This window comes from Erythrolamprus reginae, chromosome 10 (genome assembly GCF_031021105.1).
Source record: "Erythrolamprus reginae isolate rEryReg1 chromosome 10, rEryReg1.hap1, whole genome shotgun sequence".
NCBI lineage: Eukaryota > Metazoa > Chordata > Lepidosauria > Squamata > Dipsadidae > Erythrolamprus > Erythrolamprus reginae.
This window is the reverse complement of record NC_091959.1, coordinates 28319687-28337943: the sequence shown is the minus strand read 5'-3', so window position 1 is coordinate 28337943 and position 18257 is coordinate 28319687. Positions and strand designations below refer to the sequence as shown.

At 44.5% G+C, this 18257-nt stretch overlaps 1 protein-coding gene across 5 annotated transcripts in view; it reads left to right on the top strand.

Annotated features, from left to right (window-relative positions):
* The window catches only part of LOC139172821 (protein FAM169B-like), a 142612-nt gene that overhangs the window by 92431 nt on the left and 31924 nt on the right, over positions 1 to 18257 (top strand). For all 5 annotated transcript variants that reach the window (XM_070762049.1, XM_070762051.1, XM_070762050.1 and 2 more), the window contains 2 exons: positions 16245 to 16330; positions 17875 to 18049. In XM_070762049.1, the coding sequence (XP_070618150.1) occupies positions 16245 to 16330; positions 17875 to 18049 (261 nt within the window). The remainder of the gene's footprint in view (positions 1 to 16244; positions 16331 to 17874; positions 18050 to 18257) is intronic.

The window sequence follows — 18257 nt, the reverse complement described above, 5'->3', positions numbered from 1 at the left end:
GGCCAATGGCAAGCTGTTGAATTTAAAAACAGCCTCCTTCCATTCAGGGCCAAGGGAATTTATGATGGCAGCATTGACTTGCAAAAAGTCCAAAGTATAGCCACGCTCCGTTAAGTCTTTGTGCATTGCTAACAGCTTAGACAAGTGTGGAGCAATTTCATCCCCAGACTTTAATTTGCCACCATGGAATTGAGATATCAGAAGGAAATTGCCTTCTTCTGAAATTAGCCTGAACAATCCTTCAAGGGACTCCTGCAGTAATGTCAGGTGAGTATCTCACTGACAGGTCAGACTCAAGTGACATAAGAATGAGAAGAGTTGCTCTTATGTCTGCTTCTCTTTCTTCTTCAGTACACTGCCTTATTGGTGGATCAAATGCCACATGATCTACTTGATGAGTAAATAAGATCAGCCTCATCTGATGAAGCCAAACCTTATAGTTATGCCTGTTGCTCTTCAACTTTGACTCACCTTTCAGGGTTGCTGAGGTGATTGCTTGTCTTGTAGATGCAGCTGGGAGCGCTGCTGGTTGCTGTACTTGTGGCACAATAACCGGTGGCAAGTATGGAGGTTGAGGAGGCTGGACAGGTTGTGGCAGATGAGGTGGCATGATGGGTTGCCTCTGTTGCTGTACAGAGCTAACTGGAACTTGTGGATGTCTGTTCCATTGCATCTGGGCAGCCTGGGATGCCTGTGAGATTTTGGGCTTAACAGCAGATTGATTAAAAACATGTTCTGTTAATCTTTCTTTTTCTCTTTTGAAAGGCTGTGCAAAATCTTTAATTTCAGGTGTTGGCTTAGGTTTGTAGCCATGCCATCCACTAGAGGCCGCTGCTGCACTATAAGTTTCTGCAGCTGCGTGGGCAACAATAGCCCCCCTTTGCATTCCTTCAGAGGAGTATTCTGATTGAGATGCGGCAGGGAAAAAATGGTGGATCTTTTGCGCATACTCAGATTGCACGATGGGGGACAAAGGAATTCCAATCCTGGTAGACTTGGCAATATGATCAGACTGCGCATGCTCGGACTTAGTAATGGAAACAAGCCCTATTTGATCCTTTAAAAGCTTTAATTGCAATTGTCTTAATTCTCGCAACTCCTTTCTAGAAGCAGTTAAATCTTCTAAATAACATTCATACGAAGCCTTTTGCTGTAAAGTCTTCGATTCGCCAAAACTGTCAATATGGACACAGAATGACTGCAAATCCTGAATTTGATTTTCCAGTTTAGCTATAGCATTTTCAACTCTGTCTAAGTCAGAGAGGGATTGTCTGCTCTTGTTAGAAGTTTGAGACACATTATCATCAATATGCTTTGTTTTAGCAGTTACTTTTGAGGGAAGATTTGAAGACTGAACGCTGGGAGATTGGGAGCGAACAAGGGTGTCTTCTTCCTCAAATTCCTCAACTAATTGCCCAGAAAAACTTTCCATGGGGTGTCCCATGATAGTTTTCTCCCCCTTCTCAACCATGTAAGAAAGCGAACTTACAGTTTGTTGAGAGGTTGCCGGTTCAGTAGCTTGAAGCAGTTGATGCTCAGCCATAATGAGATTTCTTTTCTCTTCCGAAGCGTGGATAAGGGATTTTAGACCGTCTAGTTGATCTTGAGAAATTTCATCTATGAAGCTCTGGGAAAAAGGTTTCTTCTTCCTTTTAGCCGGCATTCCAGTGGGCACAGCAGCTTAGGTTAATGAATAACCGCCCGATGCTACCATGTCACAGATAGACTCAAAATAGGATCAGCCCGCATGAGCTGAAATGAGACTAACCACGGAGGCGATGGAAATAAGCTGCGAGGAGATCTTCAAAACGAAGTTATTTTTATTTAGAAGAAGTATAAAAAGTAATAATGCCTGAGAGCAGGCAAGAGACACGTCTTTACATCGTAAGACTTCTCAAGATAAGATGGAGTCTGCCTTCTCTTCCTGCACAGAGAGGAAGTGAGGAAAGCAGGTTTACATCATAGAAAGGGAGGAGCTACATTAACATGCAAGAGTTAACTATTTAACTACTGAATGTTTCTAGATGTCTCTGGAGGCTGTCAATACACAGCGTGACAGTTTGGTAGCCTAGGTTTGTTTTCTGTAGGATGAGTGACAGCGGGATTATAGCGATGCTGAATAGCAATGGGGACAAAGAGTCCCCCTAGAAGATGCCCCTTCTGATGTTGATCAGTCCATAGCTTTCATTCCCAACAAAAAGCTCAGTCTTCCAATATTTCATCGCCTTTTCTATGAATTTCCTGATGTTTTCATTGACTCCAATGACTTCCAGGCATTTTATGATCCAGCTGTGTGGCAATGAGTCAAAGGCTTTCTTATAGTCAATCCAGGTCATGTATAGGTTTGTTTTCCTGTTCTTACAGTTCTCCAAAATCATTTTATCAATTGGGAGCTGGTCTTTCGTACCTTTGCTTCGTCATTTATTGCCCTTTTGCTCCATGGCATGATGTCATTTTCTTCTAGGTAGTCCTGAATTCTGTCAGCTATCATACCTGTCAGCAGTTTGAGGATGGTCGGCAAACATGTTATTGGCCTGTAGTTTCCTGGTATGACTACTTTCGCTGCGTCTTTCTATATTAAATATGTGCTGCCAGTTGTAAGCCATTCACTGATATTTTCTGTTTGCAGCATTTTGTTGAACAATTCGGCCATTTTTGCATGCAGGTTGGTCAGTTATTTCAGCCAAAAACCATGCACCTGATCAGTGCCAGGGAATGTCCAGTTCTTTACTTTCTTCACTCTTTCTGCAATCATTTCAGGTGTTATCTCCAGCTGCTGCATATTGCTCCTTGAGAATTCCTTCTCAAACTCCTTTATCGACCCAGGAGTCCTGTTATAGTCCTTTTTGACCTCCCAGAGATCTTTCCAGAACTTTGTTGTTATTTTCCCCTCTGACTTTTCAATTTTCTTATCTGTTTGCTGATGCAGGTTCTGGTAGAACTGAAATGTTTGATTCTGCCTGTACTGGGTGATCCTAGCTTCATATCGCTCAATTTTCCTGGCTGTCGCTGTTATCTGCTGCTTTACAATTTCCAGAGCTTCCTCGATCTTTCTTGTACTAAGCCAGTACTTTGTCAAATAGTCTTTGATCTTCTGATTGTTCAGTTTCTGCTCCTTAATATTCTTCAAGTTACTTGCATCTGATCTCAAGCTTTTGATTTTCAGTTCTAGTCGGATTAATATTATTATTACTATTATTATTACTATTACTATTATTATTATCATCATCATTATTAATATTTATTTATTTATTTATTAGATTTGTATGTTGCCCCTCTCTGAAGACTCGGAGCGGCGCACAAAAGACAATATGCAGAGTACAAATCCAATATTAAAAACAATATTTAAAACCCTTATAGTAAAAAACAATCATACAACCCAAGTAGACCAGGGGTATATCAATTTCCCCATGCCTGGTGACATAGGTGGGTTTTCAGGAGCTTACGAAAGGCAAGGAGGGTGGGGGCAGTCCTAATCTCTGGGGGGAGTTGATTCCAAAGGGCCGGGGCCACCACAGAGAAGGGTCTTCCCCTGGCCCCTGCCAGAAGGCATTGCTTAGTTGACGGGACCCGGAGAAGGCCAACTCTCTGGGACCTAATCGGTCGCTGGGATTTGTGCGGCAGAAGGCGGTCCTGGAGGTATGTACTGAGTTAGAGACTCATCACTGAGTCTCTAACTGTTCTCAGTCATGATTTGCCTGTTTTAATTTTGGGAACAGAGAAAGCCTTTCTTCATAGATTTCATTATCTCCCTGGGTCGAAATTTTAAGATTAGCATTTCCCCCTTTAGCCTGATTGTAATTGTAATATGGTACAGGAAAGGACGGAAAAGAAAGGAACAGGATTTATCGTGAGATCAATCTGATATAAATAAAGGAAAAAAACACAAGCTTTTAATATAGTAGTGGTTACAAAAAGGTTTTATAGTTTTCTGGAACACTGTGTATTATAATAACTTCCTCCTGAATTATGAAACGTGTAGAATTTTGCAGCCCATGTAATTGTTAATAAAATGTATTCCCTCTATGCTGGGACTGGGTTTCTTTATTTAATGGAGAAGCAAGGCTAGATAGATTCATCTCTTTTAAGGTTGGTGAGAAAACAGATTCAGGTTACGGGAAGAATGTGGCTAACATGTGGCTAGGCTAGTACTGGTCTGGTACCACGCAAAACATGGAATCCTAGGGCTGGAAGGGACCTTGGAGATTTAGTCCAACCTGTGTTCAGGGCAGGAGATTTATAGCATTCCAGCCAAAGAGTTGTCCAAGTTATTTTTGTAAACCTCCAGTGATGCAGCACCCACAACTTTGGGACTGCAAGCTTTGATTAATTGATTAATTGATTAATTGATTAATTGGTGTGACTGACTTTGGTTTAAAAAGGGAATGTGGTGGATTAAAAAAGGAATCTGGGGATTGTGCCTGATCATTGTAGCTTTTCCAGTCAACATGATCAAGCTTGACTTGGTATAATTTAATGCAACGTTTTGTCTCTTCTTCCATACATGGAGAGAATTGGGGAAATGACCTGGAAATAGTCAAGAACATGGACAGGTAGTTACTTATGAGACCCTGCTCATTACCCTATTTTCCCCAGAATAAGACATCCCCTGATAATAAGCCCAATTGGTCTTTTGAGTGCAGGGCAATATGGCCAAGCGCTTATTTCCGGGTTCAAAAAATATTGTAAATCTTAATGGCCGTAAAACAGGTTGGTTGCATGAATGACCTGATTTTACAGTGTTTTATGATGGTAGTCATCAAGTGAATCTCTGTGGTTGTTAATTGAATATGTGGCCATTGAGTGAAGGCTGCAGTTACTAAGTGAGACACCGGTTTGCTAGGGGTGTTGTTTTGCTGAAAAATAAAAACAAACTCCCCCCCCCACAAAAAAAATAACATTTGGCAAACGTCATCATGTAGCTGCAGGGGGTTGCACAAATCCTTTCCATTCCTTCCGAGCTAAAACTGAGGAATCTTCCAAGTCCTTGCTCAAGCCGGAAACCCTAGAGCAAGGGCCAAAAATGGAGCATGCGTGCATGCCCTGAGCACTGAAAAGGGAGCACTTCAGGGTGATCCCCTGGATCTCAACCAGGAACAGAAGTTTCCCAGGGGCGTGCTGAAGAATTTACTTCCGGTTACTGCCATGCATGCGCCAAACAGATCAGTTTCCGGTCACAATTCAAAGTGTTGGTTATGACCTATAAAGCCCTTCATGGCATCGGACCAGAATATCTCTGGGACTGCCTTCTGCCGCATGAATCCCAGCGACCAGTTAGGTCCCACAGAGTTGGCATTCTCCGGGTCCCGTCGACTAAACAATGTCGTTTGGCGGGATCCAGAGGAAGAGCCTTCTCTGTGGCAGCCCTGACCCTCTGGAACCAACTCCCCCCAGAGATCAGAATTGCCCCCACCCTCCTCGCCTTTTGTAAGTTCCTTAAAACCCACCTCTGTTGTCAGGCATGGGGGAATTGAGATATTCCCTTCCCCCTAGGCCTATACAATTTATGCATGGTATGTTTGTGTGTATGTTTGGTTTTTAAATTAGGGTCTTTTAAATTATTTTAAATATTAGATTTGTTATATGTTGTTTTACTATTGTTGTCAGCCGCCCTGAGTCTACGGAGAGGGGAGGCATACAAATCTAATAAATAAATAAATAAATAAATGCTCACAGACCATGCACAAAGGCCAACTAATCATTGTGTGCGCATACGTGCCAGAAACCCAGAAGAGGATTATTTTTTTTTGCTTTCTGCATATGCGCAGGGAACAAAGAATACCAAAAATTAAAGAAAAAAGATGGTTCTGGCGGAAGGACTGGCACCGGAGCGGATGCATGCAAATTGTGCAATCTGGCGGCTGCCACTGGTGCACAGTCTCCTACCACATCGATAGCAACCCACCACTGCAGCGGTTCTCCACCTGTGGGTCGCAATCCCTTTGGGGGTCGAACGACCCTTTCACAGGTGTCGCCTGTTTATTGGACTTGTATGCTGCCCCTCTCTGGGGACTCGGGGTGGCTCACAACATATCAAGACATCTGGAATCCAATTAATATGACTGAAAAAAATAAAAAGTTCTAACATAATTTAAAAATGTTTGTTACCATTCACTCCATAACACACACTAAAACACTCATTGGTCGGGGGGGAAGATCTAATGGCCCCAGGCCTGGCAACATAAATAAGTATTTAAACTTTTATGGAAGGCAAGGAGGGTGGGGGCAGTGTGAATCTCCAGGGGGAGCTGATTCCAGAGGGCTGGGGCCACTGTTCCCTGTAAGCTGCGCGTGCGTGCCTGCATGCCCCCAAAATATCCCCCCACGCACCCTTTTCCAAGGGCGCGCAATGAGCTGGGCGTTGGAGTTGGGGGCGGGGAGCGACGAAAGTGCGGAGGCGCCGCGCGTGCTCCCCATCCCCCTGCCAGCCCGCGGGGGGGTGGGGGCAGGGAGGTGCCGGCAGTAGACATGGGTGGAAGGAAAGGGAGCCGCGGCCGCCCCCGCCTCCCCACGGTGCCTCCGGCCCCCTCGCGCCCCTGGCCTCTCGCCGCTGCCCCCCACCCCCCAATCCGCCCCCTCTCCGGCTTTCTCTGCCTCCCGCCTTGGGCGCGACTTCTCCCGTGGCGGTGGCGGCTGCGGCTTCTCCTCTTCATCCGCGCTCCCAGCCAGGGGGCTGCGAGAGGGTTTTCTCCATGCGCTTCAGGAATGTCCGCCCCACCCCTCTCGCAGCCCCTTCACTGGGAGAGCTTTCGTCCTGAGCTTTCAACAAAGGCGCTGCAGTAGAGGCAGGGCAGGTGTTCCTGAAGCGCTCGGAGAAAGTGCTCTCGCAGCCCCCTTGCTGAGAGAGAGAGAGCAACAGACAGAGCAAGATGGAAAGAGAGAGGGAGAGAGAAAGTAAGTGAGAAAGAGAGAGAGAGAGAAAGAGGGGGGAGAGAGAGATAGCAAGAGAGAGAACAAGAGAGAGCAAGAAAGCAAGATAGAAAGAGTGCGAGAAAGAAAGCAATAGAGAGAGAGAGAAAACGAGAGAAAGAGCGAGAGAGAGAGCAACAGACAGAACTAGATAGAAAGGGAGGGAGAGAGAAAGTGAGAAAAATAGAGAGAGAGCAAGAGGGGGAGAGAGAAAGAGAGAAATGACTCTTGATTTAAAGCATATGGTAAAAAGCACCCAAATAATAACAGAAAAAAAACACCAGCCTCGTGTGTGTGTGTGTGTGTGTGTGTGTGTGTGTGTGTGTGAACTCTTGAACCATTTCCAATAGCCCTCACTTGTTATTGGAAATGGTTCAAGAGTTCACATACACACACACATACAAGGGGGAGGAGACAGGGATGAAAAAAGAAGAGAAGATAGTAATAATAGTAATAGATTTTGGTTTTGTTTTATTAATTTCTTTTAATAAAAAAGAAGGGAATTTTTTTCTTATTTGTTTATTTATATATATATATACTTCTATGCCGCCCAGTCCCAAAGGGACTGCCGCTCAGACACTATACTTTTCCGCCCACACCGAAAAAAAATTAGAGGGAACATTGGCCCCCACAGAGAAGGCTCTTCCCCTAGGTCCCGCCAACTGACATTGTCTGGTTGATGGGACCCTGAGGAAGCCGACTTTGTGGGACCTGACTGACGCGCAGAGAAAGCGCTCTCACAGCCCCCTCGCCGTCAGTGCCTCTGTTCCGGAGCTCCGCCTCACAGCTGATCACCCTGCCACCGCCCCACGGCTACTGCCCAATGCCTCTGCTGAGAGAAAGAGAGAAAGGGGTGGGGGAGAGAGAGATAGCAAGAGAGAGAAGAGAAAGAAAGCAAGAGAGAGAGAAAGAAAACAAGAGAGAAAGAGAGATGAAAGGGGGGGAGAGAGAGATAGCAAGAGAGAGAAGAGAAAGAAAGCAAGAGAGAGAGAGAAAAAATGAGAGAGAGAGAAAGAGAGAGAGAGAGCAAGAGGGGGAGAGAGAAAGAGAGAGAAATGACTCTTGATTTAAAGCGTATGGTAAAAAGCACCCAAATAATAACAGAGAAAACCCCCCCAGCCGTTTGTGTGTGTGAACTCTTGAACCATTTCCAATAGCTCACCTCTAATTGGAAATGGTTCAAGAGTTCACACACACACACACACACAAGGGGGGAGGAGACAGGGATGGAAAAAGAAGATAATAATAGTAATAGATTTTGGTTTTGTTTTATTATTAATTTCTTTTAATAAAAAAGAAGGGAATTTTTTTCTTATTTATTTATTTATTTATTTATTCATACATACATACATACATACATACATACATACTTCTATGCCGCCCAGTCCCAAAGGGACTGTCGCTCAGACACTATACTTTTCTGCCCACACCGAAAAAAAAATTAGAGGGAACGTTGGATAAGAGTATGAGTGACCAAATAGGGCTACAACTGGTGCACCTGGCGAACCTAGGCAAACTCCCCCCTCGCCACAGCTGAAAGATGGTGTTCTAAAGTCAGCTGTGGATCGAGGAGGGCGCCAGATGGACCTATCCTTGGAGGCAGTACCCACAGCCACTCTGTCTTGTCTGGATTGAGCCTGAGACTGTTGGCACTCATCCAGACCCTGACAGCCTCCAGACACCGACACATCACTTCCACTGCTTCACTGAGTGGACATGGGGTGGAGATGTACAACTGGGTATCATCAGCATACTGGTGGTAACTCACCCCGTGCCCACGGATGATCTCACTCAGCGGTTTCTTCACATATTTCTGAAGGTCTTAGGAACCATGACTCTGCTCCTCTATTCGTCTCCAGGCGGGTCTGCCCACATGCAAGTAAACTACTGCAAAAAAATTTATATCTATACCATGGGAACCTCTGACCATGTGCAGAAGACTAAATTTCCGGCACTGTGCGTGTGTCAACATCTTGTTCTCAGCTTTTTTTTTGTGATTTTTTAAAAAAAATTTCAGCATTGTACAAGACACAGCCATGCAGCACAGGAGGAAGCGAACCGGCAGTGAGGTAAGCTGGAACCCACCCCTGAGTTTCCTAATAATTTTATTATTTTATGGTTGGAGGCGGTCACCACAACATGAGGAATTATATTAAAGAGTTGCAGCATTAGCAAGGTTGTGAACCACTGTCCTAAGGGAACAGCCATGTCTCCATTAATCTATATTTTAAGTGTCATTTACTTAAAATATAAATTAATGCAGCCATGGCTGTTCCCTTAGGACCTTGTTTGAATCATAGAATCAAATGGCTGGAAGGGATCTTGGAAGTCTTCTAGTTTAACCCCGTGCCTAAAGCAGGAGTCTTTATTAAATGCATTAGAAAGAATGTATTTATTCTAATGTATATGCTAATAAATAATGTATTCTAATGTATTTATGAATACATTAATAAATATATTAGAATCATAGCACATAGAATCATAACATGGGGTGAGGTATCATCAGTACGCTGATGATACCCAAATATGCATCTCCACCCCACACCAATTCAGTGAAGTGGTGGATGTGATGTGCCGGTGCCCTGAAGCTGTGAGGATCTGGATGGGGGCCAACAGGCTCAAGCTCAACCCAAGCAAGACCAAGTGGCTGTGGGCATTTCCTCCAAAGGACCATTCAATCTGTCCATTCATTGTTCTGGGGGGAAGGAACATTGACCCACTCAGATAGGGTTCACAACTTGGGTCTTCTCCTGGATCCACAGCTGAGCCTTGATCACCACCTCTTGGCTGTGGCCAGGGGGACTGAAGAATACTCGAGACAGGCAGGTTCAAAGACGGTTCCTTTATTAAGCTCTTTTTGGAACGCGTCTGACTGTCAATGAGAAAAGCCGCTCTATTTATACATTTGCGGCTCGCGCCAAAAGGAACTGTCATGTGTCTGAACCAATCAGACGCGACCTCTTGTTATTTACATTTTCTGCCCAGAGACAGCTTTGTACAAGGTTTTAAACTATTTACATGGACTCAACACCCCTCCCTCCTTAGTTCAGAATATGTCAATCAGTTAACCATGTGATATAGTCCTCCAATCTGCTTGGTCTACGCGAGGCTCTCTCCGACCTGCGCAGATCAGTTGAGTCCTCGCTTTCAACGGTGGAGGTCGGTTCGCCTGTAGCTCCCCAATGCGGCTGGGGCCGAGTTTGAGCTCCGGCCCGCTGGGTTGAGTGGGCAGGCACAACACCGACCTCTGAGGACGAAGATGGCTCGGTGTCGCTGGAGGACCTTTCCTGGCTTGGTAAGTCCATTTGTAATTCCAGTAAATCGGGTTGTGAGTAAGATTCTGATAGGGGGGAAGAGTTTTCATTAGCGGTTTGTCCCTGGGAGGATTCAATGCGTCCTCTTAAGTGATCAATGTGCCGCTTCCACATGCGGCCATCCTCTAATTGCACATAATACGTTTTGGGAGCAGTTTGCTGCACAATCTTGCCCTTAATCCAGTTTAACCCCCCACCAAAGTTTTTAGCAAAAACATTTTGTCCCAGGTATAAATTCCTTTCAGGAGTTACAGACATATTATCAAGACATTTATTATTACAATATCGTGGGTGTAACCTGTCCAGAGGTGATCTGAGTTTTCTCCCCATTAAGATTTCTGCAGGACTCTCGTGTGTAAGGGAATTGGGTGTGATGTGCTGCATTAATAAGAATTTGTCCAGATGTTGCTGAACTTCTCCAGGGCCTGCTCTGCGCAAGGCCTCCTTGGCCACCCTTATGTAGCGTTCCGCCAGACCATTAACCCATGGCGAGTAAGGTGATGTGAGTGCGTGTCTGACCCCCAAGTTACTTAAAAATATTTCAAATTGTCTGGCTGTCAATTGGGGCCCATTGTCTGACACCAAGATGTCAGGACAACCATGAGTAGCAAACAAATGGTATAAAACCTTTATGGTGGCACAAGTAGTTATATTACTCATTGGAATTATTTCTACCCACTTTGAGAAAGCATCTACCACAATCAAAAAATACTGAGACCCTATTGGACCTGTGAAATCAATGTGTATCCTGGACCAAGGCCCCGCAGGTTTCTCCCATTCTACTGGAGCTGTTTTGGGGGGATTAGGTCGTGACTCCTGGCATGGGTCACACTTGGCTACCCACCGTTCAATGTCTGTGTCCAGACCTGGCCACCACAAGTGCCCCCTGGCTAAGCTCTTCATCCTGACAATCCCAGGATGGCCCACATGTAACATAGTGAGTACTTTGGTCTTCAGGCTTTCAGGAATGATTACTCTATCACCCCACAATAGACAACCCTTAATAAAAGACAATTCTAACCTTTTGGTTTTAAACTCACTTAATTTTACCTCCTCGGGGTCTCCGTGCCATCCCTTTAGTACACAATTTATAACTTTTTGTAGAGTTGGGTCTTGCTGGGTGTGCGCTGCCACCTCCTTTGCTGTGGTTAGTGAATTTTCCTCAACATCTATTATTAACACATCTGCAGATGGGGCTGGGTCCTCCACTAATTCTGACATAGGACACCTACTTAGACCATCAGCGTGGTTGATGGTTTTGCCCCCTTTGTGAATCAGCTCATACTGATACCCTGACAGAAATAAGGCCCACCTAATTAATCTGGGGGACATAAATGGAGGTGTTGGCTTGTTAGAAGCCAGAAGGCCCAATAAAGGCTTGTGGTCAGTGATTAATTCAAACCTCCTTCCAAACAGATAGTTATGGAACTTTTTAACACCAGCCACTAAGGCTAAAGTCTCTTTATCTAGTTGGCTATAATTTCTTTCAGTGCTGGTCATTGTTCTGGAAAAGAAAGCGATTGGGGCTTCAGTATTATTGGGCAGTACATGAGCTAAAACCCCACCTACCCCATAAGGTGATGCGTCGCACGTAAGCCTGACAGGTAGTACTGTACTATATTGAACCACCACGCTTTTGGAGGTTAATAGTTGTTTAATTTGAAAAAAGGCTTCGTGCTCAGTTTTGCCCCAGGTCCAGGGAATTCCCTTCTGAAGTAGCCGGTGTAGGGGTTCTGCTGCCGTTGCCTTCTGTTTTAGAAAGATAGAGTAAAAATTAAGAAGGCCTAGAAATGCTTGTAATTCTGTTTTATTTGTTGGCTCTGGCGCTTCCCTGATTGCTTTTAATTTTTCAGTAGTGGGGTGGATGCCATTCCCATCTATTCTATATCCTAGGAATTCCACACTCTCAGTTCCCCACACGCATTTGACAGGTTTGATCCTTAGCCCTTTAGATTGCAGCCTGTACAATACTTCTCTTATTCTTTGGTTTAGTTGTGATTGGTTTTCCCCAGAAATAATTATATTATCAAAGTAGGGAATAGTTCCCTTAACCCCAGACAATAAACGTTCCATTACGCTTTGAAAAATCCCAGGGGCTATGCTTACCCCAAATTGTAGTCTGGTGCATTTAAAGGCACCCCTGTGTGTGACGATGGTCTGTGCCAGTGATGTTGGTTCATCGACTGGGAGTTGCTGGTAAGCCTGTGCCAGGTCGATTTTTGCAAACACCCTCCCTTCCCCCAGGGAGTGAAGGATTTGTTGTACCACTGGAATGGGGTAAGGGTGATGTTGTAGGGCTTTGTTGAGTGTGGATTTATAGTCCGCACAGACTCTTAAGGAGCCATCTGGTTTTAGTGGGGTGACTATGGGTGTTTCCCAAGGCCCTTGCTCTACGGGAACCAAGATGCCCTGGGCGATGAGTTTATCGAGCTGTAGGTCAAGCTTGGGAAGAAGAGGTAAAGGCACTCTTCGGGGCTTGAGTCTGACAGGGGGAACCTTAGGGTCAATAGAAAACGATATAGGGGGCCCTTTATAAGTACCCAAGGTGGGGATAAAAACCTCTGGAAATTCCTGTAAGAAATTTGGAATGTTATCAGAGTTAACCGTACAGATACCCGAAATTTCAATGCCCAATGGTTCCATCCACATTAAACCTATAAGAGAGTGTTTAGCCCCTGCAACCACAACCATAGGAAGGGAACATTTAACATGTTTAAAGTTAATAGGTACATATACTTTCCCCAAGACAGGTATGATGTTCCCTTGAAAATCTCTTATTACCAATGTGGTTTGCGATAGATCAGATTTTAAGAGGTTAGGCATGTAAATCTTAAGTTTTTCCCATGGCATAATAGTATATTTAGACCCCGTGTCCAGTTCCAGATTGCATGGTCTGTTGTTTAGGAGCAGCGAGATTACGATTTTGCTCCCATTTTTCGTTGTTGTGCTATTCACAGAAAATTGTTCGTTACCTCTTGAGTAGTCGCGGTTAGCGGTTGAGTAGTTTCTGCGGCTGGAACCTCGGGGAAATCTGTAGTCTCGCGGTTGGGGTGTTTGGTTGGAAAATCGCGGAGGACGAGGAGTGGAGAAGGATTCCTCGGGCAGGGGAGCTCTGCAGGCCTCAGCGATGTGGCCACAGCGGTTGCAGCGGCGGCAGATGGCATCCCGGAAGGGGTAGCGTTGGCGCGGATGGTTCCCTCGGCAGCCGGAGCACGGGGCGGTGGGGCGAGGGTATCTGGGCTGTCTGGATTGGTCACTCTGCAGTAGGAGACAGTTGTCCTCGGCGATGGCAGGTGGGCTGAGGTCGTCTGGGGCCTCGGCGCGGGAAACAGAAGAGACGATTTTGGAGACGGTTTCTCTCTTGTCGTGTTCTTTCAGCTCTTTGGCGGCAGCGTCGGCGACCTCGGCGGTTTGTGCCAACTTGATTACCGCCTGGAGAGTAGGCTCGTCTTCGGTGAGGAGCTTGTTGTGGACTGTGGAATTTTTCATCCCGAAGATGAGTGCATCGGTGAGGCGAGCTTCCGGGCTGTCAAACTTGCATTTTGACAGCACCGTTCGAAGTCGCGTGGCGAATTGGTTGATCGTCTCGGAGTCGAGTTGTGTCATTCTGGAGAACTGGTGCCTGAACACGACGGCTGGCTTCGTGGGTTTGAAATGATTGGCGAGCCTTGTTTGTAGGTCGTCCTACGGAACGGATTTCGCTGGCAGCGGGTCGGTTAGAGTCTGGGCGAGGTCAAAAATTTCTGGACCGCAGTAATTCAAGAAGATTGCCCGCTTTCGGTCGGCGTCGGCGTCCCGCATTCCGGCGGCTTCGAGGAAAATCTCGAACTTGGCCATGTAGGCGTCCCAGGATGACTTCTCCGGATCGAAGAATTCAGGAGCCCGGCCGATTTGAAGGTTGTTCATCTTGCACGCGTGGTTCCTCCGTCCGTCATCGCCAGTGAAGAATACTCGAGACAGGCAGGTTCAAAGACGGTTCCTTTATTAAGCTCTTTTTGGAAAGTGACATTCAGCAGGGAACGCGTCTGACTGTCAATGAGAAAAGCTGCTCTATTTATACATTTGCGGCTCGCGCCAAAAGGAACTGTCATGTGTCTGAACCAATCAGACGCGACCTCTTGTTATTTACATTTTCTGCCCAGAGACAGCTTTGTACAAGGTTTTAAACTATTTACATGGACTCAACAGGGACCTTTGCCCAGAATTGTTTGGTTTACCAGTTGCAGCCCTATTTGGACCAGGAGGCTCTAAGCACAGTCACTCGGCCCTCATCACCTCTGTCTTGATTATTGCAATGCACTCTACATGGGGCTACCCTTGAAGAGTGTTCGGAGACTGCAAATTGTCCAGAATGTAGCCGCGTGAGCTCTCATGGATATACCTCGGTACACACATATAACACCTACAACTCCATGAACTGCACTTGCTTCTTATTAGTCTCCAGGCACACTTTAAGCTGTTGGTTATTACCTATAAAGCCCTACATGGCTCAGGACCAGACTATTTACAGGACCGTCTCTTGCCGCATACCTCCCAAAGACCAATGAGATCCCACAGAGTTGGCCTCCTCCAGGTCCCGTCAAGTAATCAATCATTTTGGCGGGGCTGCGGGGGAGAGCCTTCTCTGTGGCTGCCCTGGCTCTATGGAATCAAGCCCCACCCAAAGTCCGTACTGCTGGCAGGCCTGGGGCCCATGAATTAACTGCCATCATGCCCAAATTGTATGAATGTTATGCATGCATGTCGATCATTTACTTAGTGTGGGTTTTAATCTGGATTTTATAGTTAGAATTGTATATTTGCCTTCTTTTTAATTGTTCTTGTATTTTTATATTGTAAGCCGCCCTGAGTCCTTCAGGACTGAGCGGCATAGAAGTCGAGTTAAATAATTAAATAATAAATCAATAGGGTTGTTGGGGGTTGCTACATATCGCCGCTACTGGAATGATGTGCACACAGCTCCGCATCGCCGGCATGCACACGTGTGCATCCCAGTGAAATTCTGCTTCTGTGCATGCGTGCATGCACAAGTGTGTGTGTGTGTGTGTGTTTGTGTGATATTTCGGCAATTTTTTTTGCTTCCGCCGAAAACATTCTTATAAACATAAATTTATTGGATATTATACATGCAAGTTTTTCTTCCAGTTGTATTTTGAGGAAGAGGACTTAGTGGGGGAGATGTGGTTAAATAATGCAAATGTCACTCAACCGCTGTCCTAAGGATTAGAAGTGAGTTTAAATAGCTAGAGAGAGTGAGATATGGTCTGCAGATAGTCCTTGGCGTACGGCCAATGATTTAGTGACCATTCAAATTTATGATCTACAGTAAAAAGCGGACTTTTAATCCACTTCTGAACGTCTGATGATTCGGCATCCCACATGGTCATGTGACTTCACTTTAGATGCTTGGCAACATGACTTCATGGCCGTTTGCAGGGTCCCACAATCACAAAACTCTCTGAAGGTTTTGCCAAAGCCTGCCATTTACTTCTATTTTCAACAAAACTTGTGCCATAGCACAAGATTGCTTAATAACTGCAGTGTTCAGCAGCCTTTGTGATTACAACCCCTATCTTTGTTTAACGACCGCTGCAAAAACATCATAAGCTCTGCCATGCCACTGACCCATTTTATGGCCATTATGACTTTCAACTGTAATGGGCAGGTCCCCATATGGCTGTAACTTGAGGACTAAAAAATGAAGTTTTGCAGAATCTTTCTGATGAACTACCGGTAGTTGTGGAAAAGCCAAAGGTTTAGATTCTTTGGTGTAGACTGCATCAGGATTACACGTGTTAATACTTTTCTCTCCCATTCTCCAAAGACTTCTTAAATTGCACCGCTGTTGATAACTTGTGAAAGAAAAAAAATGTTTTATTGCAGACAGAAATGTGAAAATAATGCATGGCAAGAAATACAGACTAGCTTCCAAAAATTTATGAGAGCTCCAGGCACTCTCGGAGAGTCTTACCTAAACAGAAGTTTCTTGCTTAATTCTTTTTTCCCCTTCCTTTTTAACAGTGTTAGCAATTTACTTGAACAATTTCTGGTGGATTCCTCAAGATGTAATCAAGACGTCTGACCCTTTCCGGGAAGGCCTGAAACAGGTGAAAACATCATTTAAGGCAGCGGTTAAGTCTCCCACCCTTCCCTAACGTGCCACCGTCGCACGTGCTATTTCACCTTCTGCACAATTGCGGAAAGCTTTGTGCATGCACAGAGGGTTTAAAAAAAAAAGAAAATGGGGACGTGTGGGCTGAGCCTTGCGCTGCTGCCTGTACTGGTTCTCCAAACCATCAGCGGCCGTCACTGCTGGTACATCCCTACCCGACTGGACTGATAGCAATTCACCCCTGATTTAAGCCAAATTTGGCAACTTTCTGAAGTACAGTGACCAAAATTGGTTGCAGCATTCCAGGTGTGGTCTTACTAGAGTTTTATAAAGCGGCACTAATACTTCGTGTGATCTTGATTCTATGCCTGTGTTGATACAACCGGTATCACAACCAGTGATACATCAAATTTGTCCTCTATGTTGGATGAGGCAGGCAGGATTCCCTTGGGTCCCATTGGTTGGGGGTCAAGGGAAAGGGAGGGTTTTGCCTTCTCTTTCTGCTCAAGAGCCCCATGGACAATTGGTGGGCCACTATAGGACACAGAATGCTGGACTCGATGGGCTTTGGCCTGATTCAGCCTGGCTCTTATGTTCTTAACTTTAATACTGTTTAACCTCACTTCAGATTTAAAGCCAGACTATTCTCCTTAAAAAATAATGCTGATCCAACATATAGATTGGATTTCTGTGCTGGAAACTTTATGAAGCCCATATATATTCCTGAAATATTGTTTGAGAATCTGAATTTAACAATTATGTATATATGTGCATATTAAATATGAAAATAAGTGGATTTCCCAGCTATTTCTAATGGAAACTAGCCTTTAATAACGGCTCTATTTTTTGAAGACACTAGGAATTTATGATACCAGTTTTATATAGCATCTTTTCAGTTTGCTGAAGTTCTACAACTCAAATCTCTGTTCAGTCTATGCCACCTCCTCTATGAAAACGATGCAGGTATAAATTTGGGTTTAAGCTGTGCATAAAAGAATTATATTTACATTCATTTCTTTAAATCAAATGTGTAAATATTAGCTTTTACTATGCATTCTTTGTAGCATATTTGAAGATTTTTAAAAAATGTACAAAAAACCTTTAAAAAATAATGCTGAATTATTATTATTCAACTTACGATTGTGATTCAGCTCAAATTTTCTGTTGCTAAACAAGACAGATAATTTTGCCTGGTTTTATGACCTCTCCTGTCAGGGTTGTTATGTGAATCTCTGCAGGTGTAACACGGTTCTTAAGTGAATCTGGCTTCACCCCGTTGACTTCACTTGTCAGAAGGTTGCAAAAAGGGGTCATGTGACCCTGGGACACTGCAACCATCATAAATATGAGCCAGTGTCCGAATTTTGATCATATGACTGTGGGGACACTGCAACAGTGTTAAGTGTGAAAAATAATTCTAAGTCAATCTTTCCCATCCCATTGTAACTTCAAATGGTCACTTTATGAACTGTTGTAAGTTGAGGACTGCCTGCATTCCTTGTGCTATCTTATATGTTCTCATCTCGCTTGTATTTCAAGGTTAAAACCCTTCAAGAGCGAATCGTTCTCTTCGTCCTTAACTGCATCATTTTTGGCATGTTGGAGAGAAGCTTGACTCACGATACTGTCTTCGTTCCTCATCCTAAGAAGGAAGATGCCAGAATATTCTGGAAGAGTGGAGAAGCGGCAGCTTTTTATACCATCAGAAGAAAAGGTATGTCTTTCCTGAAGGCCCCTTCCCAAATCTTAAGCGAGTTTACAAAGAGTCAAAAAGAACCAGACTATTTTGGATGACATTTAAAAAAAAACCTATTAAAATAGAATAGAATAGAATAGAATTTTATTGGCCAAGTGTGATTGGACACACAAGGAATTTGTCTTGGTGCATATGCTCTCAACGTACATAAAATAAAATATACATT